Below are 17,820 nucleotides of genomic sequence, written 5' to 3'. Positions count from 1 at the left end.
TAAAAACCTATGGTAAAATCTGTTGGCTGGTCTAATGGGAATTTTCTTGTAAAATAGTCCCACTCTTACATTTACAGTTTTTTGGAAGTAAAAGAAAATAAGTCATCTTTAAACATTGAAAAACTGTAAAAATACATTCTCAGAATGCCATGTGTGACAATAGTTTTTCATTCAAATAACCGTTTCTTAGTATAATTTTTTTTCTTACCAATTATGTAAATTAGGGATTTATGTTATTAAATTATTGCATTGCATATAAGTCCAATATACACACTCTAAAAATGCTTGAAATTGTAAATAAAAAGAAGATTATTAGAGTGTAAACAAGACAAAACTATTTCAGACTTTCTACTTGTTTATATTTGTGTTGCTTGCCGTATTTCTGTAATTATTTGTGAAATTCACTGGCATTTTTTTGAGTGAAATTTGTTCTTGAGTGAAAATACTATACCACAGTTTAATAATTTATCTTCGATGCAATACGAAAGCAGCATTCAGGAATGTAGTATTACATTACATTAACATATACATTAAATGTATACTCATCCACGAACCCAAAAGGCAACATGAAACGATATTCACTCATTCCTTCTGTAATCAAATTCTGAAAACCAATATTAAAAGTCTTTAAAGAGAGGAAGAGCCTGATGAATCATGTCCAATGAGTTTTCATGTTGACATTAATACAGTATATGTGTCATCAGTATAATCAATATAAAAATAGAAATGGTTTAGAGAGGGACTATATGATGTCATTACATGTTTCTAATGTGACACTGTGGTGCAGAGTAAAAGACACGTGATCAGATCACTTACAAGGTTATTTACATGAAAGACATGTTAGACATTCAAGCAACAAAAAACTGATACAATCACATTTCCATTTACTGACCAGTGTGAATCAACAGAAATAAAGATGGATATCATAATAAAGTCCTTGCTTATGATGCCAAACACAAGCTGTGATCAAGTAATCTCTCCCACTTGAATCAGCGACAGTATCTCCGAGGATTTAGGGATAAGAATGTTTAACATGTGGTGTAGACTTCATCCTATAAGCACAAATGGGAGATATTGAGATTTATAAATCCATATATGCACCATACAGTATATGCATCTGTGTAAATGTCTTTTTTTATAAATCCCAGATTGTGGAAGATTGTAGATACATACACATGCACTTTGCATTATGCATGGCCTCATCTGCATAACATTTACATATGCATACTGTCATCCAAAGGCATGATACTACATGCATTTAACAGTACTAAAAACTAGGACAATATATGCAAGACTGTACAGTAAGGAACCTTTCCCAATAATAGAGATACTGTTATAATTTCACATAATTACTATCCAATCTACTAATCTTCTCCATGCTATCATCATCCAGAGTAATATCTGTATAGTGTAAAAAATAAATATTTATTGCATACAGATTGGAATTTTAATCTATTGAATAGGTTTGTTTCCTAATGACCGGAATGATAAAATATTACTGTAACATATTACTTAAATGAACACTGACACAATTTTTACCCACCCTAAATAAATAAATACATAAATACATGAATGAATGATACCAAGTGAAATAAGAGGCATGAAAGATGTGGTTACACCTTTTACATCACAGTAAAGTCAAATTATTAAAGATCTTTAAACCCATGACCCATTTGGAGAGATTACACAAATCCAAACAACTCCAACTTCATAAAATGACTTCTAGTTATGTGTTAAACGGGCTGAAAATGTTTTAAAAGTTTGACTTTTTTTCACAGCTGAAAGGAGAGCTAGGAGCTGAATTTTAGGAGGATTACAGATGTGGCTAGGTCAGAAAATGACGTTTAGAAGGATTCCTGTGATACTGTGGGAACTACATATATTTCAGAGAGGTCATAAGAATGTTGTCGAGGGTAAAGGAGATTTGGTAGGCTGTTTTTTTATGTGCTGAGGTACATGTGCAGAGCTGGGGTGAAGATGAGGATGGTCCCAAGCACAGAAACTGTAAGAAAGACCCAGAGGAAGATCCGGTCCAATACCTGAGCCACAAACTTCCAATCCTGAACAACCTGAGAGACAAACAAGACACAAATACACAGCTAGTCATTGAATTGCTTTTTCACCTTTCATAGACGACCTCTAACATTGAACATTGATTTTTTTTTTTTTTTTTTTTTTGTGATTAATTTAATGCACATTTGTAAATGTTCATGTAAAAGCAATACTTTTCTAAAACATTATTAAATTAACATTTTATATCTCCAACCACTTTTGCCTTTGCAGGTGGCTATATTGTCAAAACGGTGAGTCTAAGTGATGGGCGCTTTTGAAATAACTGCTTCAGGCTTGGAAATATTCGTGAATCTTTTGTTTCGAATCAGTTCACCTGAGCATGTATCAAACTCACCAAGTCGCATGATTTAAGAAAATGAGTCTAGAATTTAATAATACACTACACTAATACAAACAATACAAATTAATAATACGAAAAACCTTATGCAGACACTTATTTTTAAATGGAATTTGATTTCATTTCAGATTTAATTTAAAGCTTCAATTAATTGACTGGAGTCATGACTTTTTTATCAGCTGTTTGAACTCTCATTCTGACGGCACCCATTCACTGCAAGAGGATCCGTTTGTAAGCAAATGCTAAATTTGTGTTGTGATAAAGAAACAAACTCATTTACATCTTGGATGGCCTGAGGGCGAGAACATTTCCATCAATTTAAATTTCATCAATGCAAAGCAATTGGTTTAAATGACTCAGATTTGAAAGTTTGCGTCCGTATATTATAGTTTAGAATTGTTTTATTGTTACTGAAAACATAAATATTTGTTAATTTATCTATTGTTTTGTCAATTTGATTTATTTTTATTTTCAAATTCATCATTTGATAACCGACTGCTTCATTGTATTTTTACTACTCTTAGTCCTGTATAAACAGTGTCCTGAATGAACAAATCTTTTCTCTAAAATGTAAAAAACAAAAAAGCCTAAACACCTCTCTGATGAAGTGTTCCTTCTTGATGTGTCTGGAAATGTAGTGCACTGAATGAGTGGCTTTCTCCAACAGAGCAATCCAGGCCTGATTCTCATCTTCCTTTAACCCTCCTCGCCCTCCTCCGGCACTCTTCTGTTGCCCTTTCTTCATCCCTCGTTTTAGCTCTGGGCTCCGCAGCTCGATGTCTGGGTACTGATAGCGATCAGTATGTCCCCTCATGCAAAGCAGTCTGGGTAATCTCTGAAGGAAAAGACTCTTAACCCACGGCGCCATTGGATGGTACGTGGCAGAAGAACGATGATGCACGTTGATGACGAACACAGTCACGATGATCGAGAATGTGACGAAGATCATGATAAAAAGCAGATACTCTCCGATCAGAGGAATGACTTTAGAGGAAGATGGAATGATCTCTTCGATGACAAGAAGAAACACAGTGAGAGACACAAGGACGGAGGTGGAGAGGGACAGCTTTTCTCCTTCATCCGAGGGGAGGTAGAAGACCAGAACCGTGAGAAACGACAGACCCAGACATGGGATGATGAGAAAGAGTGTGTAAAACAGAGGAAGACGTTTCAGAATGAACGAATATGTGACGTAAGGATAAGAGTAAATGCCGTCACGCCGACTTCCCCTCTGGCCGGTGGCGTTGAGTATTTCCCATTCGCCATTGTCAAAGAAGTCTTTACGGTCTACATATGCGTCTAACAGAGTCAGGTCCACCATAGTGCCATCGTACGTCCACGATCCAAACTTCATCGAGCAGTTCTGCCTGTCGAAGGGGAAAAAGGTGACATCCATGGTACAGGAGGATTTATAGCTGGCAGGAGGAGTCCACATGATGGTACCATTAAACCTTACAATGGCTTTGGTCATCAGAGAACCCTCAAATCGGCCATCAGCACTAGGAGAGATGGAGAGAGGGACACATGATATTTATTTTTTTATAAAATGTGTGTTTTTGATTGCCCATGCTGGTGGAGACTGACTTTTCATATTCACCATGCATGCTCACATCTTTTGTCTCATAAAAACACAATTGGTAAGTTAAAAGATGAAGAAAAGTGTTAAATCAAAGGAAGTGAATATAAGCTGTTTTTGTTGTTGTTGCTTACGTAAAGCAAGTCTAAATCTGTCTGAGTATGCAGGGTACAATGATTATGAACGTTTGAGAGATTAAATACATAGTGTGTCATCTCTGCTTTTCAGATCAAGTGCACAAAAAAGAAACCAAGATACATAACACAGTGTAACAAAAAAAATAGTTTTTATGTTTATTCTGTAATTCTAAGGTGCTAATTATTATTGTACTATCTATATTCACGTAGCATCAATATTTTGGTAAATCTTTCAGTCAGAACTTCTATCACTAATTCTGAAACAATGGTTTAGTACAGATATATTTTGATTTTGCAAGGATGTAAACATTCTAAAAGTTTAGCTTATGTACGTTTTTTTAGCTTACGTGATCACTGTTAATGATACACAAAAAGTCATGTGATATTCTGCATCTCAAACGTCATGAAGACATGTTAAAAATAAAAGCCAAACAAAACTTTTATAAAAATTAGTTTCACGGGTTTATTTAATGCATGCCTGTGTGACATTAATACAGGAAATGTATGAAATTTACTTCTCGTAAAGGACAATGTCTGGTAGCCAGATGGTTTCTGAGGGCACTCTGATGGATGTGATTCCACCATAATCTTCCGGATTCCACCGAAGCTTATAGTCTGTCCACTCCTACAGGAAAGAGACCGGGATCAGGGAAATATTTTGGGACATTCTTAAAAATTAAAGCGAAAGATCTTTGAGTTACCTGCCACAACCAGACATTTGTCGTCATTAGTTGATTCTTTTCATCCTGAAATGAAAAATTAAAGGTGATCCATATCTATAGCTGCTAATTTGATTTTAGTGCATCACATCATACATGAGCTTGGACCACATGTCATGTGTTAAAAATGCAATACTTCTCTCAAAGCCACTAAAAATCTCTCACCTTTGACCTACTTGTGCCATACAGATGATTAACTCAACTATTTATATATGCAGCTCCGTAGATAGTATCTTTTGTCCTTTGTTACACAAAAGTTAAATTCAGACTCTGAATAGGAACCAATAGACTGAGACTTAACTGTTAAGGAATGGCATGAAAATCAATTGTTCCCACAGTGTTCAGTGTTCCACCAGCCAGAAAATTCACACTGCCAAGTGAAGACAACAAGGTGAGCACAATGTAGTGCTGATTCCAGGAAATGACCATTAGGTGGCTCTGCAGAACTACTATACTTAAATTGTGGTTGAATCCCAAACCAACTGATTTGCATCCTCAATGTTCAGACTAGACTGGCTTCCAACTAAATTCCAACAAAGCATCATACTGTCACTCTAATTATTTAGTTTATGTCGGAAGTGCACTTTGACATAATTAAGCAAATTTAATGACTTTTAAAAATCTGTGTTTATAAAAATGCAAAAGCCATGGAAGATGCCATTTTTAGTCTTTCCACCAAAAAGTTAAAGTGGAAGGGAAACTCTGCTCATACAGTAAGACACAATCACTCTCACACTTCCTGTACAGTGCATTACTGCATGATTTATGGGCTACAGAAATTGGGTTTGAAGAATAATGTGTTATGGTTAAAGCATCTGAAAAATTGGAAATCGGCTGCATACGATCTACCTGCAAACCTGAATTTTGACACATTTTACACAAGATTTAAAATGCAAACATAGTTCTGTATCAATCTTTCAGTAAAGTTATGCCTTTTTATGTAACTGCAGTATACTTTGTTATAATCAATGCAATATCTTTTTCTAAACAAACTTAAATATGTTATTATGTTATTAAATATGTTAAAGTTATAAAACTGAACATTCTATCATCATTAACTCTCCCTCACGTCATTCCAAACCTTTTTTATTATTATTACTATTTTTCTTTATAGGAAGAAATAAAGTCATGCACGTTTGGAACAGAGTTTTTTACAACAGCAAAGCGACTGACAGCATTCAGACAGCTGTTTTTAAGAAGCTTCTGAAGAAGTCAGAAGCCTTGGGATTCACATACTTTTTTCTTGCATGTTTACACGGTGTGTGTTCTGCAAGGATGCATCAATGTTTGTGTGCTATTTGATTAGGCATTTTGTGACTTTGTTAAAGATCAGATGTTGCGGTGCATATGTGTGTGTCTCTCACCACATCCACCAGCTGCGAGATCTTCAGACCAAAGCGAACGGTAATCGTGTCGTTGGCGTGAAGGATAGGTCTCACCCACTTCTGATAGCCCCGAAAAAGATTCCTCAACAACGTGTCCTCCATCTCAGCCAGTGAGACAAACTCCTCAGGAGCTAGAGAGATTAGGGCTGGGTTAATTTTGGAACAATTAAAAGGAACTAAAATGACACAAGAGCCTCAGGTGGCATGTGGTGATAAGGTAAAGCATAATCTAAAGCTACCATGCTGATTACCAGTACTACAGAGGCCTATACATTCACATACGGTCTCTGTCTGGTTATGTAGGAAGTATGTCCATATTTGATTTGCCATCTAGAGAAATCAGACGTTAAATTCAGAAACACTCTTCCACGAGTGTTAGATGAGCACAGAGTCATGAAGTGACAGCTGGCCCAGGCTCCTCAGAGCTTCTTCTGCTGACGCAACCATTGCTTTGACATGATGACCTCAGACAAGCACACTCCATAGAGCATCAGGACAAGATGAGCCCGTACACAATGATGACACACATACACTGACTGAACTATGTATCATAGGAGTACCTCCAACATATATGTACATATACATATATATATATATATATATATATAGATGCATTTAAATATTTTGAAAATTCTTGATTTAATTTAGTTAAATGAAATAAATACTAAATAAATAAAAATATATGCTAAATTATTTTAAATGCAACATTTAAAAATTTAAAATTCTGTCATGATTTATTCATGCAATTTTAAAACCATAAGACAAAGAGGTTTGTTCTTGTGCATTTATAATGTATGTGCATTTATAAATGTTTACAGGTGAATAAAAACCTAAATCATTTAAAGTGATCGTGTCTCTTGAATCGTGTCTCTTGAAACTGCTTGCTTCGTATGGATTGCTTTTACAATGTCTTTATGTACTTTTGGAAGCCTAAAAATATTGATTATGTAGACTTTCAATGGATGTAAAATAATTAAAATAATTAAATGTAATATTATATATATATATATATATATATATATATATATATATATATATATATATATATATATATATATATATATATATATATATATATATATATATATATATATATATATAAAATATTTTATAATGTAAATTTAACAATGTATATTTACGTGTGTGTCTTTAAAGAACAATAATATGTTCCATTAAATAAAAATTGAGTGTGTATATTTGGAGCCTGGGGTTGTTCATAAATGTCTTCTGTAAGCCACCATTAGTGGCTTAATGACATTTTTACAGGATGTTATGCCCATCATCGCTGAATGGCCAGCTCTGCTTCCTTCCTCAGCGCAGTCGGTCATCCTCAAACAAAAGGCTTCTCTGCTTGGCTTGGGGAAGCTGGTTTTCCCGCTCTGCAGGGCTGTGGGTCTTGCTACAGCAAGTATATGAAATTACATCATAAATAAAGACCGGGTGAAGGAAAGGCCATCTCTCCTGGGTTTATGATCCCACCAACCAGGGAGCAGACAGGGGAGTGTAAATCAAAGGATAATAAAGGGGAGGAGGGTGCATGAGAGAGTGTGAAAAACCGAAAGAGTGTGTCTGTGCATTCTGAAGTGTGTACAAACCTACTTCAAGGTAACAGCAACACTTAGGGTTATGCAAGAGGTTGTTGGTTCTTCATTCATTGTGTTAATGAGTTCCTTTTCTCCTTAATGGAAGTAAGATTACTGCCAATTGCATCAGGATATTCAAAGCCACTTTAATGTACTCAAGCATACTGCAATTCTTAGGTCATATCTACACAAAGTGTAAAAAAACGAACTATGACTAAAGCTCTCAGTCAATTGCATTCATCTGTTGCTATGGTGTATTTTTATTAACTCTATGTAAAATGACATTATTTCCCTCTTATAGTATCAAATTAAATATCATGAAAAATCTTAGCTTTATTTGCATAGGTGGACAAAATTCACAGACGTAACCTAATTAGTCACTGGCTTAAAAATTTGAACAGATGACCTCTTGTCCTCCCCGACAGTAAACCATCTGGTCTGGTCTTTTACGGGTAAAAGGTAAATTTAGGGTAAATTCAAAAGATAAGCATGTTAATGTTAATTAGTGTTCCTGTAGCTCAAGTGGTAGAGCATTGCATTAAGGTTGTGGGGGTCGATTCCCAGGGAACACATGATAGTTAAAAATTGTTAGCCTGAATGCACTAGTAAGTCGCTTAGGATAAAAGCCTCTGCTAAATGCATAAAAAACGTCATTACAGATTAGCATAATAACCAACCATATTGGAATTAAAAAGTTACTTGATTTTAACTACTTGTAGGAACTTTTGTAAAAAATTAACATAACACTCATAGTAAAGCTGTTGTAGCCTAGTGAATATCAGCATGAGAATATTATTCAGCATATGTCATGCTGATTAACAAGATTGCAGCTGTACTATTGCCTAAACAGGCCTTGTGTTAAGAGATTTCAGATTTCTATATCAGATTTCCTTTACAACACAACTGCAATTCAGTTTATCAATGCCAAGTTTGATTGCAATTTCCCTTGATTAAACAACTTCTTCCACATCAGTGAACAGAGAGAGAGAGAAAGAGAGATGTCAAGTAAGATATATGAAAATCCAGTCCAGCGGCTCCATTTTCTGATTAAAGCTGCAGATGAAGGCTCGCACTGCCTCAACACTATGCCAAACCAAACAAAAAAAAATTTCTTGAATTAATGCTTAAGTGTGACACATGGCAATCAATGGGAAAAATCTTCTCTTAACCTGGTCCGAAATGCATGGTAGAAAACCAGTAAAACTGGGCGCACGCGACACTCGGAGAGCCAGTGGAGGGCGCTAGAAGCCAAGCAATAAGCGTAAATTAAACGAGCGGAATTCTTTTGTATCTTTCATTTGTTGCAGGCATGAACGCACAAGATAAAACGGCTTATAATGCTTGAATGCACTGGATGCTTTCAGGTAATTAATGAATTCGTCTAAATAAACATTATAGGTCACATATAGGCTATTGGATAATATACACAAGTAAATAAATATGCAACCGCACACGGAGAAATGCAGGAGAACTCTAAAAGATAATCAGTGTCAAGTGCAGTAGGTTACTCACCTTCTATCGTTGCATAGGCTACTGCAGTTACGAGCAAAAGACCGGAGATTTGTAACTTCATGCTGTCTTTCCCGGCTCCAATTCCTTCATGCAATAGAATTATTTCATGCTGGTTGAATAGCGAGTCCCTGTCATCGACAAAAAACGGGGTATACTGTTTTTTTATTCATATGGCTGGAAACCGGGCCGTTTTGAAAAACGATCAGATTTTCTGCAACCTGCTGTGTGTTAAAGCTATAAATTAATCATCAGCGGAGTGGGGTTTTCAGCCCCGTGATGTCGAGAAAGATGCCATTCGTTGACCGAGCAGCTGCAGCGGATCAGGGCCAGATGAGCGCTAGAGAGCGTGAGGGGAGGGGATAAACACAACGACGTCCTCAACCAAAATTTACTTTATCCTCCCGAGAAATTTATTTTATTTTTGAAATAAGACATTTTATTCATATTTTACTCTATGTCCTTTGTAGAGGACTACAGCACTAGGTTATAAAAAAACAGACATGAAAAAGCACGTATAGGCAAAAACAATGTTTAATTTTTTATTCACATTTCATTCACTCAGTTTTTTTTAATCTCAACTGTGCTATGAAAGACATAAAATAATTATTTGATATAATAATGTATTTAATGGAATATGTGCATAAAATAAACTGGTATTGCCATTCTATAATCTAATATGCATATGTTAATGTGTTATTAATAATGTCATGAGCTGTGTCCCAATGCACTATTAATTATATTTGAATTGCTGCAAATGTGTCTTCTTTATAAATGTACTGTAAACTGATATATTTGGTATATGTTTATTTGTATGCCATGGTTTGCCTGAATACTCCATTCTGATTGGCTGGCATGTATGCATTAAAACCGTTTAATGCACAGGTAGTTTCAAGTCAGTTTAATCACTGTTTTATATTAATGCGCTGCTTTCATTGTAGTAGACACACACACACACACACACACATCACTCGGACACAGAGAGAGAGGGGGAGAGGGAGGGTGGGGTCAAAGATCACGCTGTGTACACACAAGCACTCAGGAGCACAGAAACACAACTCTCATCTCTCCCTCCTTTCTCTCTCTCGATTGGTCAATCAATCAATCAATCGTTAATTAATTCAAATAAATGTAATAATTCATTATCTAAAATAAATGTGATATTTTTCCTCTTCATCTCTGTGTCTGATTTGAAGCGGGCAGAATGCTAGAGCTAACGAGCTGTAACGGATGAAAATAAAGTCTTGGTAACGTATGGTAACCCTCATTCCCTGAAGGAGGGAATGGAGACGCCACGTCGGTGACCTACGCAAAATAGGATATCGCTTCGGTAGACCAATCTACTTTGAGTGTAAAGTAAACGAGCCGATGCACATTGGCATGCAATTATTGCATCCAGCTGCCGTTGATCACAGCGTGAGTATAAGAAGGCAGCAGGTGCAATGCATACCAGGTTTTCGCTAAGGAGCCGCTCTGCGGCGGTACAGCAACCATGGCGACGGGATGTGGCATCTCTGTTCCCTCCTTCAGGGAACGAGGGTTCCCATACGTAAACAAGACGTTCCCTTTCAGTCGGTCACTCTCGACGCCACGTCGGTGACCGACGCAAAATGGGATCTACCAATGTGCCATGGGTGCTGCCCCTTCCGGTGCCCTGTGAGAAACGCCTGTGCCCCTATTACGTGTAGGCCAGGGCTCAGAACAAGTAGTTCCACTCACCATTGTCAAAGCACTACCTCACTGGGTGAGATTGGATAATACTGGGAAAATGTACCAGTTCTGCTTGGAACAGGGATGCTGCGGAAGCCCATCCTTCCGAAGGAGGTCTCAGGGGCAAATAGACATATAGCATTCGTTTAGGAGTAAATGGAGAAATTTGAGGTGATTAAAATCCTCTTGGGAAGGCAGAAGTCTGCTGGGGAAACACAGGCTCTAAGGCTATACCGTGGACTATACACATACGAGTACTGCTTAGGTCTCAATATGGAACCCGGCCTTCCATGGTTCTCACAGATTCATCATGAAGGCCTGGGGCCGGACATTCTGCCGCGTCCAGCTTCCTAGGGTGATGGAGGATCTCAACAGGGTCTTCAGTACAGACACTGTGGAGCATTTTAAGCAAGCCGACACTAACCGGGGCCTCTTAGTGACACTTTCAGGAGAGAACACCGGAGGATACCGGCTCTACATGAAAGCTATAGAACCTAGACACGTGTTAGGGGTCGCCCAGCCCGCAGCTCTACAAATATCTATCTGTTGCGTCGGTCACCGACGTGGCATCGAGAGTGACTGACTGAAAGGGAACCATAATTTTCCCACTAAAGGTCAAATATTGTGCTGCAAACATCATAAATAGCTTTAACTTGTCAATGCTGGCAAGTGATCCTGGTATAAGCAGGATAATGCACGACTAGCTGTGCTTTAAATTATTTTAATGCCCTCCACAAAGGCAACCTTGTCTTCCACATTGTGTATTGCATTCGCTAGCCATGGATTATCCCTTACACATATCATAATTAGCTCACAATGTTATGTTAAGTCTCAGTTCATTAAATTATTATTTAGTCAGCTTGTGCAGGAAAGGATTACATCTTAATAATAATGCCTGACTAAAAATAGCTAAAGGAAATGTCCAAAAAAATCACAGTTTCTCTTTAAGAATTACTTATTTATTTATATTCTGCCATCAAGTTTAATCTACCCTAATAATGCGATTAAGGCAGTACTTGAAGCTAATGCAAACAAAATACAGTGATTATGTTAATGTGATCATGCTCATAATTAGAAAAACCCTACCCATAATAAAATATGCAGAGTACTGGCACAGCTGCAGAGTACTCCACACTTTTGAAAATATGCTGGAATAGGAAAGGACAGATGTTTAAAATTTTTATTTTTTACAGCTCTCCTTGCGTTTACTGATACCAAGGAATGTTTACCACTCCTACCATTAGAAACAGGGCCCAGTCAGGATTTGTATTAACATTAATATAAGTTGCCTGAAAAATAAAATCTAAGACACGGCCAAACACTTAATATCCGTGTAATGAAATAAGAAATTAGCCTTCCAGCTGGTCAAAGATTTAAAAACAAGATACAGTAGCATGCTAACACTTGGCACACTGACTAGTTAATGGAACAATCATGGTATAGAATGATCATGTAATAAATATAAAGATTACATCCAGTATACATGTGTACATGAGAAAATAGATTTTCCAAGACATGAAACATAAGAACATAAAGGTAAAATAGGCAACTTGTTCTGCAATGTCATCACAAAGCTATAATTTATACATGAAGAAAGACAAAAAACTGAAGTGCGTTTTGCCACAAAATTTTAAAAATAAACAAAAAAGGTAATTGCAACTTTTTATCTAACAATTCAAAACAAAGAATTGCAAGATATAAACTCTCAAATCTGATTAAAAAAAAGTCAGAATTGTGACATATAAACTCACCAGTTTACATCTCGCAATTCTACAGTTATATCTTTCAACTCTGCAACAATAATAAAAAAAAAAAATGTATCTCACAATTCTGACTTTTTTTCTCTCAATTGCTTGTAAATCTGAATTTTCTGATAGAAAAAACTGTGGGGGTAAAAGTCTATTACCTTTTTTTTTCTGTATCTGCAATTACCTTTTTATACCATGGCAGAAATAACAAACACAGGGCAACATAAGAGAAAAGAAAGTAAAGGAGAGTGAAACTGCGAGAAAGAAGAGAGACCAAAGTGACATGTGTTTAAAGGAGCATGCTGGGTAAATCTCCCATAACTAATTAAGACTCTCTGCAGAACAGATCAACAGAGACCAGCAGGGGTCCTGGTACGCACTTACACCTTTATACAGAATGCATGCTTGTGTCTGAGAGTACAGTACATGTGTGTGTGACAGTGAGCAGGCTGCATGTGTTTGCCTGCTGGGCCGCGAGGGAGCCTCATACTGATGGGCAATGGCAAACCAAAACATGCGTCGGGCATAAACCCACTAAGAAAAGGGAGGTTCTGATTTTTGATGTGTGAAATGTGAGTCTAATTAAGCATGAAAAGCTCATCAAACAGCAAGAGAATCCAGCACCTGATATCTCCAACACACTCTGCCAAGCTCATCTTCATGCTTGCAGACACACATTACACAGCACAGCAGAATTCAGCTACTCCCATTCATCTATCAATCTGTTATTTCTTTGGTTAACCAGAAAAGGTATCATTGATCCTGTCGGAACACACTGAACCTAATATTCCAATTGTTTTGTATACGTATGTGTTATTTTACCAATGTATGAAAACAGACTGAAATTTAAGTCATAATTCACTCATAATGTTCACCTCTATATTCTAAGAATCTGATCTGTAAAATAGGGCACATTGTAATGTGTCCATGTGAAGGAATTTTACATATAGATTTTTCACTGGTGCTTTACCCCTTTTTTATTTAAACATTGCATTGCATTTTGTTTATTAGGGTTAAAGGAAATGTTGCTACACTTAATGGATAACGTCCTGGAAGAAAATCACCAGTAACTTTTCAATTTTTCTACTGATTTTTTTTTTCAGTGTAGCATTATGATAACTCAAAAGGGTCAATGAGATGAACTCAAGTATTGAATTGGGTTTGTGAACAAAAAATGTAGAAGGGTTTTGAGATCTGGATCAAACCTAAAAAATATTCAAAGTATGAGAAAAATGATCTTCTTCAGAAGGATATCAGAAGATTCTTTTGAAATCTCAAATAATGATTCAGTCAAAAAAACTTTCTGAAAACGAATGAATGTGCCACTGAGAGCTTGGGCTGATAGCAATATTTTTAGTAAATGATAACTTAAATTAAAGTATTTTTTCAACCTAAAGCTCTACCACACAAATTAAGAAGACTTCAAATATAGCACACAAGTTGTTTGCAACATTTCTTTGATACTATGAGTCTCTATTCATTACGATTGAATCTTAAAAAAAGATTCATGGAAGAAAGTCAAACGCTTTTTAAATAACAATTAATAAATCATGACAGGATATTAATTTTGGGGTGAATTATCATTTAAACTCTCTATAATTACATATGACGAGTTGCCTCACTGTTGTTCCAAGCCTAATAATAATTTTAGTTGATGCACAGCTCACCGCATTCCCTCATTTCTGCACAGCTAATTAAATATATAATCATCAAGGCTGGAGTCGATTCTCATAAACCCAGCCTGCAGGGCAGCAAACAGTTGTCCATCCTCACATGAGCTTATACAGCAAGATTAGATGAGAAAGAGAGGGACCAACAAAGCAAGAGCAGCAAGAAAAACATACATACACATCCACACATTTATGAAACGTCGGTTTAAATTGTTTATAAGAACTCAAGAGGCTAATGATGACTCAAGTCAGGGTCAGGAGAACTGATGCGAGAAAGCCTGTCATAAAGCATTAGCTTTCACAGAGTGAGTGTGTGCATGTACATATGCTGCAGTTGCCAGATGCAGCAAGTGGCTGTGGAAAAAGAAAAAGTGGCATGGAAGAAGGGTTTTGATGTAAATGCATGAATGTGTCATACAGAGTGCAGGCCGAGTTAAAGTCCATCCACAAACTGACTCACATTAATGTTGTTCCAAACATGTGTGCACTTCTCTTTACTATGGAACACAAAATAAGTGTAGTTATTATATATTGGTCACACTTTAGTTTTGGAACAGTTTTCACTATTGACAAGCTATTAACTCTTTTGCATCAATAAACTCCTAATTTTCTGCTTATTAATAGTTGTTAAGTTTAGGAATGGGATAAGGGGTCTAAAATATGCTCTTGTAGAATAAGGCATTAATATGTGCTTTATAATTAGGCTACTTTTAAACAGACATTAATACACATGCTAACAAGCTTCTTTAGATTCTTCAAGTGCTCCCTGGTGTTTCCATTTGCTTAATGTGTATTTATTGTGCCAATAGTTATCACATACAAATTTATAAGATATTTCCGCCTGAGACGGTAATTAGAAATCCCTTCGTTGATTTTAGCCAGTGTTGATTTAAAATTCAAAGACAAAGTTTTGGGGGGCATTAGTCCTTTAACATCAGTGAAACTGGTATTGATGCAGTCCTACTGCGGAAACTACTAAAACACAAAGCATTTTAACATCTAAACCTATAGGAGGTTTGCTCTTTAAGAGCAATGTTTTAAAATGTCTAGAGCATTGGTCAGAATTTCAGTTTGTGTATTTTATGTTCATACAGCTGGTGCTTTACTGCTTATCCAGCTGTGAGTATGTTCATGTAAAGGCAGGTGGAAAGGAGAGAAGGCCCTCCAAGGAGACCTGTGTGCGCATGTGTGTGTGTGTGTGTGTGTGTGTGCTTACTGGAAGATGAAGGGAAGTGGGTTCTGGCAAGAGATGCATTAACTCTTGTGGGTATCATGCCAGTGTTTTAGAACGCTCTTTTCAAGCAGTGTCTCTATTTTTTTTTTTTTATTGTCTTCAGTGGAAACATTACTCCTGCTCTTTAGCATCATATCAACTGCTGTACATGATTCATAAACATAGAATTCAATCTAAAAGGTCACCTTTCTTGACACAAGAGAGCTTTAATAGGAAGTTATGTAAGTAAAATCCTTTATGTAAGAGTTAGTGATCCTTGTAAGCTTACTTTTATCCAAGTGTTTGACAGCTGCTGAGAATAAGAAGGATGAGAAAGCAAGAATCTTGTGTGGGGTTAAGGGGAATAGCTGAGTATTGGATGTAGGATGAGACCGCAGCTTAGGAAAACAAACTGGATACAACATTTGGACATCATCCATGGGATGCAATCATAAGACATTTGGCAATGCCTGATGACTTTTTTTTTTTCTTCAGACACATGACCAAAGATTTCTTGCCTTTGGCTTGATACCCTTGGACCCAGACAAGGTTTCCTGACATGTGTGCTTAGGACTGCACATGCTGACCGGTCCAGACTGAAATATAATTTCAGCATAAATAAGAGCAATTAAGGAACAGTTCATGTCAGATTCTGCTGTTGATTTAAGATGTTATTGAGTGTGGAAAGCAATTTTTGAGATTTCAGGATTTCCCAAACCAAGCTGATAGGACTTCATATTGGATGCTTGAAATAGCTGTACGGTGACGATGCAAATAGTGTCACTTAGCTTAAAAGAGGCTCTGCCCAAATGTCTTTGCATTGTGATTCCAATTCAACAGTTTAAAAGTAGCAGCAGCCTTCAGACACAATGTTATGATTTAGACACAGCTTTTAAAGACACCAGTAGCATTTAACAATTCTTATTTTATCAAATGTTGCAGTGTGTGTTATAAAAGATTTATACATGAACATCATTACTATTGTTTTAGTGCATTTATAATCTTTAATCAAAAACATCATTGAGCCTGGCCCCTCACAACAGTGTGTCTTCCCTAATGATGTGTATACTGGCATTATAGTTTCAATCCAGCAACACTGAAACGTAAAGCTTTACATATTGTCAAATATGTCCTGACAAAGAACAAAGGGAAAGTAAGTGCTAATGTGGATATACATGGGTAAAAGGGCATAAAAAGATAAAGGCACAAAAGAACAGTACAAACTAAACGTCTCAAATACAAAAACAAGCAAAAAAAGAGCACATCACAAACATCCTGTGTGGCAGCGTCAGGATGAATACACAAGAAACTGATTTACTGACCGTGCTGTGGGACATGGCCAATTGAATTCAAATTCCATTCATCAATTGAAAGATAGCCAATTCTTACATTTTGCAGTAGGCCTAGTTAGTTTCCAAAATAATTAGATTTTAGAATTTGCACAAACCGAGCCTTTTAGTCGGCTGGAAATGCAGTTTGTGTTTCAGTAAAGCATGCTTAGCAGAAGTTAAGCCGTTTCAGTAAGTCTATAAACAGGTACTTATACAAATGTTCTTAGTTTAACTCCATCATTACAGTACATCCGTTAGATTTAGATTGTTACTGTACTGTACATAACTTTACAGACAAAATGGGGTGACAAGAAATAACATGAACTGTTCAAACACATGCAGTCTGTGGAGAAATGTGGAATCTGAATTGCGTGATGAGATGATTTTCTGCTCCAGTTGCTGCAAAGGCACAGAGTGCAACGGTGTGGCTTCATTAAAGACACATGCACTTCTCCACCACACCACGATACTGTCCCGAAAACAGGATGATCACTAACCAGCTCACACTGATGTCAGTGCAAGATGTTCACACCTGTTTTTGTAATGGACTGTAAAAAAAGTATTCCAATGTTTATGATGACAGATTTTAACATTTTTTTTTTTTTTAAATTCATTTCTAAGTTAAGTTAATGATAGAAAATATGATATGGTGCTTGCATTAGTACTCAATTTTTAGTCCTCGGGTTTCAGAGATTTTCTAATGAGAAAACAATTTGCTGTTATGACTCAATTAACACTAGAACTGCCATGACGGTCAAAATGACCGTTTTGAAATGTATATGTACAATAACTTTGTTGAATAAAAAAATACAATCTTGCTGGTTTGTGA

The 17,820-nt window shown here is 36.5% G+C and overlaps 1 protein-coding gene across 1 annotated transcript; it reads right to left on the bottom strand.

Annotated features, from left to right (window-relative positions):
• Positions 1-453: 453 nt before the first annotated feature.
• LOC113107034 (neuronal acetylcholine receptor subunit non-alpha-3) lies at positions 454-9,491 on the bottom strand. Its single transcript, XM_026269166.1, has 6 exons — positions 9,323-9,491; positions 6,207-6,358; positions 4,825-4,869; positions 4,639-4,748; positions 3,006-3,909; positions 454-2,069 (listed from the first exon to the last, which is right to left on the bottom strand). Exons 1-6 carry the CDS (start codon positions 9,381-9,383, stop codon positions 1,941-1,943), a joined length of 1,401 nt encoding a protein of 466 aa, XP_026124951.1. The 5' UTR covers positions 9,384-9,491; the 3' UTR covers positions 454-1,940.
• Between the last annotated feature and the right edge of the window lie 8,329 nt (positions 9,492-17,820).

Source organism: Carassius auratus, chromosome 1 (genome assembly GCF_003368295.1).
Source record: "Carassius auratus strain Wakin chromosome 1, ASM336829v1, whole genome shotgun sequence".
Taxonomy (NCBI): Eukaryota; Metazoa; Chordata; class Actinopteri; order Cypriniformes; family Cyprinidae; genus Carassius; species Carassius auratus.
Note: the sequence above shows the minus strand (reverse complement) of the source record. Positions and strands in the feature narration are given on the sequence as shown.

What these genes read in the sequence shown, in the direction of transcription:
- LOC113107034 (XM_026269166.1), bottom strand. Translation starts at nt 9,383, where the DNA reads ATGAAGTTACAAATCTCCGGTCTTTTGCTCGTAACTGCAGTAGCCTAT. An exon ending in TCTCGCAGCTGGTGGATGTG is followed by an intron (nt 4,870 to 6,206) that starts GTGAGAGACACA and finishes TTTTCATTTCAG; the next exon opens with GATGAAAAGAATCAACTAAT. An exon ending in GACATTGTCCTTTACGAGAA is followed by an intron (nt 3,910 to 4,638) that starts GTAAATTTCATA and finishes CATCTCTCCTAG; the next exon opens with TGCTGATGGCCGATTTGAGG.